This window comes from Lactuca virosa, chromosome 4 (assembly GCF_052849685.1).
Source record: "Lactuca virosa cultivar CGN04683 chromosome 4, Lactuca_virosa_CGN04683_v6, whole genome shotgun sequence".
Taxonomy (NCBI): Eukaryota; Viridiplantae; Streptophyta; class Magnoliopsida; order Asterales; family Asteraceae; genus Lactuca; species Lactuca virosa.
Window position 1 is genome coordinate 447,380,736 of NC_136429.1, and position 5,497 is coordinate 447,386,232.

At 27.8% G+C, this 5,497-nt stretch overlaps 1 protein-coding gene and 1 long non-coding RNA gene across 3 annotated transcripts; one reads left to right on the top strand and one right to left on the bottom strand.

Moving 5' to 3' along the window:
- Nucleotides 1-1,187: 1,187 nt before the first annotated feature.
- Nucleotides 1,188-2,420, top strand: LOC145169231 (uncharacterized). The gene is made up of 2 exons (XR_013742380.1): nt 1,188-1,462; nt 2,073-2,420. It is a non-coding gene; the product is annotated as an uncharacterized LOC145169231 (long non-coding RNA).
- Nucleotides 2,421-3,564: 1,144 nt separating this feature from the next.
- On the bottom strand, nt 3,565-4,821 carry LOC145109097 (F-box protein SKIP24-like). 2 transcript variants are annotated; one of them, XM_079046213.1, is made up of 2 exons: nt 4,702-4,821; nt 3,565-4,398 (listed from the first exon to the last, which is right to left on the bottom strand). In XM_079046213.1, the coding sequence occupies exon 2, from the start codon at nt 4,396-4,398 to the stop codon at nt 3,697-3,699; it is 702 nt and encodes a 233-aa protein (XP_078902339.1). In that variant the 5' UTR covers nt 4,702-4,821; the 3' UTR covers nt 3,565-3,696. The 2 variants fall into 2 exon arrangements, with proteins under 2 accessions (XP_078902339.1, XP_078902338.1); XM_079046212.1 differs by having other exon boundaries at nt 3,565-4,407; nt 4,702-4,814.
- Between the last annotated feature and the right edge of the window lie 676 nt (nt 4,822-5,497).

The window sequence follows — 5,497 nt, forward strand, 5'->3', positions numbered from 1 at the left end:
TTTTGTATACATTTGACCATTTAACTTGTTATATGTGTTCACATATTGTCATTGTCACCGGCTATAGCAGGTCACATTGGTAATATGTGAACAAATTAACAAGTTAAATGATTAAATGTGTACAAAAGAAGAAAGTTGTCTAAATATGAGCAAAACAAAAAGTTAATTACTCTGATAAGTCATTTTCCCCACTTTTAATAGCGATTTTATTTTTCATATTTGTTTGTATTATTTTTTTCAAACGTTATTTTCAAAATATCCATAATTTCCTAAATATTGATCAATTTTAAACTTTACTTTTTAATTAATAAATATGTTTTTGTTTTGTGAAATATTTTATATAGCCTCTTATAATTTTTTTAAGCATATACAATATTTTTAAAGTAAATAGTATCTAACAATAAAATTAAATAAATTAAATATGTAACAATAAGTATGGAGAGTCTTTTAAAAAAAGAAAAAGAAAATATTACTTAGCAAGTAAAAAAACAAAAAAAAAATCTATATAATGTAAATGTTTTAAAATTATTCCAACTTTTTAATACTTTTTAATTAGAAGTTTATAAACGTTTAATTTTTTAATACAACGTTTTAAACTAGTATTTAACGAAAGTATTTTAAAATATTATAAAAAAATGTTAAACTGTCATACAAAATCTGTGAACAATTTATAAATGTTGTAAAAAAAAGTTTAGAAATAAATGTATTAAAGTTATAAAAAAAGTTAAATACTTGTAAGAAAAATTAAAACATTTATAAAATATTTGGTTTAAAAGCACTTGTATTAAAATTATATGAAAATATAAAAAAAATTAAAAATAAAATTATAAGCAAAGTTTAAAACATTGTATTAGAAAAACCTATATGAAAAAAATATCATAAAAATGTTGTAAGAAATTATAAAAAATGTTAAGAAATTTGTAAAAAAAAAATTTGTTCACATTTAGATAACTTTTATTTTTTGTACACATTTAACCATTTAACTTGTTAAATGTGTTTATATATTACTATTATGTGAACACATTTAACAAATTAAATGGTCAAATACATATAAAAAAATAAAATTACCTAGACATAAACAAGACAAAAATAGAATTACCCTCCCAAACTTTTTATATGATTATTCAAAACTTTGAGAGTCGGTGTAAAATGGGTTATGTTTTTAAATTTTTTAAAGGCTAATTCACAAATGGGCCTTTCAATGGTTCAATTCGATTTCAAGAAATGCTCCACGATCCATTTCGGTTGAAGTCTAAAGCTTGGAGCTTCGGTTTTCACTTTTCAGTTAACGCGACCACATACGGCAATACCCAATTACCCATTTCAATTTTTCGCCATTAAAATTGTAAAACCTAGAAAGAATCTCAAGAGGGGATTTCTGTTCGTGTGTGTTAGCATTAGCAGAGAGTATGTTCAATCGAAGGAGGTTCCTCTCGCTTCCCATGGTTATTGGAGCTGTTGTGTAAGTTCTTCTCTTTATCTTATATGAACTCAAATCATCTGGATATACCCCTTGCATTGATCTTAATAATGCATACTTCCCTCGATTTGATGTTAAAAATGTTCGTTTTATCTTCCTTCTGTTGTATTTATGCTCACGAAGATTATTGAATTGATCTTTGAACCTACCAATGTCACAATAAAAGAAAGACACTTTTGATTTGCAATCTACGTTGATAATATGGGAAATATAGATTACCATTTTGATCAATCGAAATCAGTTTCATGATGAGTTTGTTGAGGTTTTCTAATAATTTATGATAGAGTTCTATTCAATTGCATTTTTTTCTTTAGAATTTTCTCTTTGAAGGTAAAACCCTAATAAACAAGTTTCAAATCTACAATCTGATATTTACCTGAGATAAAACGAATATCATTATCATGTAACACCCCATCTACCAAATGTTCACATTTGAACAAAATGTCAAAAGTATGATGATTCTTGAACTTGTAATCATGTAAATTCCTATGAGAATAAGAGCATATGATTAGTTTATGAAAAAACATAGATAAAGTGAAAGCGGATTTTATACATTTGTATTTTAACAAGTTGTTGGATTTATGTGTTTTAGTATTGGAATTGTCTCTGGAAAAGCTATCTTTGGACCTCCTGTGGATGAATATTGGAAGAAAAAGCTCGAGGAAGAAACAGCTAAGAAAGAAAACGACACCACTTCATCTTAACATTTTTTTTTCAAGGGAATACAAGAATTTAAACAAGAGCTAAAAACATGTAATTAATGAACAAAAGATGTCTTTTTATTGGGTATTTGAATTTCATTATACCTTTGTTATATAATGAGCATTGTTTTGTATACAATTTTTTACTGTTCTATACTTCTATGTTGTAATAATGTCTTTTTATGATGTTTTAGTAATGGTTAAATTACGGAGAGTAGCAAAGTTTTTTTTATTTGTAATATCGGAAGTGTTGTTAAGATTCGAATCTTTAATTTGGTGTTTTGTGTTAAAATGTAAACTCTAAAGACTTTCTTAACATTAGAAAATTAACCTCATACATCAATTCGTAAATTCAATGCATAGCCTTATTAATTTATTGTTTAGATCGAAATTTAGTCTCATAACTTGTCCATAGACATTGAATTTGAGCATTAGTTGTTGCTTGAAGCTACATAGAGCCTCGCATCATGGTGATTTGTTAACTTATTTAATGATTTAAGGCGTGTTTGGCAAAACTAATTGGTAGCTGAAGCTGGTAGGGGTTAAGCAGGTAGTTTTTTTGTTATACGAGTGTTTGACAAAAATAGTTTGAAGCTTTTGAAATATATAAAATTACATAAAAAAAACAATCATTTAAAACAGGTAAATATATAAATATATTTTTAAGGGCAATTCTATAAGTTAATTCAAAAAAACGTTACATGAAGTAATTTTTAGATTTGGAGGGTTTTGTTTAAAATAAAAGTTAAAAGGCCATTACTGTCAAAACGAAGTTTTTTGTTTAAATCGAACGTTTTGTCAAAAACTAAAAACTAGAAACTCTTAAAATTTTCATGTCAAACATGCTAAATAAGCTTTTGGTGTCATTTTTTTTGCTTTCATTGGTAAAATAACTTTGAGAGCATAAATAATGATACTAAATGAATCATTTTTCATTTAATATTTATTAGATAGTTACATTTAAAGTTTATGTATTAACTTTTAAGCTTATCATCTCAAACTTTATATAAATGTGACATTTTTTAGATAGTTACATTTAAAGTTTATGTATTATGTATGAACTTTTAAGCTTATCACCTCAAACTTCATATAAATGCGTGACCATGCAGATTGGTGGAGCTTTTAAGTTTAAATTTTTAAACTTATAACTATTTCAATTTGGTAGAAGATCTTATGATTTCAAACTTACGTAGTGAAAAACAATTCTAGGTAAGATCTAGATCTTGACAACCTTGATATCAACGTATTTATATATTTTATTAATAGTAGCTATATGTAAGTGAAAGTTAAAAATTGTACACGTTTTATTATACAAATTTCTATTATATATATATATATATATATATATATATATATATGTTTTGTTACTATTGAAACTATGGAAATATAAATATGTTTTGTTATATTCTATGCCCTTTGATAAGCAAAAGTTTTTAAACCAATATTCAAACAATATCCCTAAAAAAGAAACACAAATTACACCTCTAACTATAATAAAAATACAACATCAAATTGCTATTCCACTCTTTTCACTTTCTTCAAATTCTTTCTACACTTTCTTGATTCGTCATCAACATTACTTCTTTCCAAACATTCAAACGATCGATACTTCACCTTCAATAACTTCTCCTTCACCATTTCAAGTCTTCCCTTTTCTTCTCTTCGAGCTTTCAAAAACCCAATCATCTGTTGTCTACAAAGCTTAATCTCCATATCCAACACATTAATCCTCGACTCAACCGGGACACTACAATGCTCAACAATCTGTCTATGCCTTCCATGAACAATCTCCGGTTGCCAAACCTTCAAAGCACTCGAAGCTTCCTTCACTTTCTGCAAGTTCTTCAACTCATCAATGGCGGATTTGATCTTCTCATTCTCTTCATCTAATTGGTGTTCAATCTCGTGTACTTTTCTTGTGTGTTCATGGATCTGAGATTCGAGTCTTAGGACAGCTCGTTTTTCTGCTAAAAGTTTTTTTGCTTTGTCTTTTTCGAATCTGGTTTGGTAGATGGATTTGGGAGGAGTAGAGGTTGAAGATGAAGAGAGAGTAGGGAAATCGGAAGAGAGTAATTTTGACCAAATGTTGTCTTCTTTTGAAAGATGATTTAAACGTCTGGAAGCCATTGAAAGACAACAAATGTCTTTGTAGGTTAAAGATGAAGTTTCGACTCCAAGTTCCAAAATCAACCTCCATAATTCATCTGGTAATGACATCTGTAAACCCTAAGAAGAAACTCGAAGAACTTGTTAATATTCGAATTGTTCCGAAATCAGAAAAATAATTAAAATTACCTACTGATTGAGCTATTAAAAGCCCTAAAGTTGCAATTGGGTATAATCAAGATCGCAATTTTAAATCCATAAAACAAACAGTTCAATGAATTTGCACAAAATTTAGGTTCTGTATATCATATTAATCATCTGTATGTTGTTTGTAGAGTTCGATCTAGGGTTTGCAATTGCAAGATTCATAATGATGGAATCAATAGCTGTATATTTTGTATGAAATTGACGAACCTGTGGAGAAAGATAGCGATTGCAGAACCTTGCTCGACCGACGAATCTTTTGCGGACGAACGTCGCAGATTGCGCCCTCGGAGATATAATGTTGTATACCGATTTGATGGAATTAACCGTCTAAAACATTTTTTTTAAAAACATAAAATAGGAAAAATAGTTTACTCTTCTAACACTTACTTTAACCGATTTCAAATATTTATGTGATTTATTTTTTTATATATAAAATCTAGTATCCTAGTTCTTTGTAATGTTAAATATAATTATTAGACATTCCTTAAATAAAAAAATTTAGATCAAAACACTTGGGTTTTTTCTTAGTTTGTTGTAACAGCTTTTGAGTGTCTAAGAACACTATATTATCTAAGACTGGGAAAATGACTTATATGGGTAACTATGTTTCAAAATCGTTCAAACAATACCATTCAAGTTTGGTGTGTCCAAAAAACACCATCCAAATACAACATTTGTACAAAAAACACCAACGGAGTACATTCTTTGTTCAAATTTGACTTTGTGGTAACCGGCAATTACCGGTAAAAAATAAGTAAAGGAAAAAAAACAAGAGGAAATGATTGAAAGGGGTAACTATGTTTCAAAATCGTTCAAAAAACACCATCTAAGTTTGTTATGCTCAAAAAACACCATCCAAGTAAACTTTTTGTACAAAAAACACCAACAAACTATATATTTTGTTCAAATACTACTCACAGGTAACTGGCTCTTACAGGTTAAATAATGACTTGGATTAACTATTATGACATGGCATAATAATTGTTGACAAAACAGTAAATGA

Bases quoted from the DNA above. Each gene is read 5' to 3' on its own strand.
- LOC145109097 (XM_079046213.1), bottom strand. From the start codon at position 4,398: ATGTCATTACCAGATGAATTATGGAGGTTGATTTTGGAACTTGGAGTC.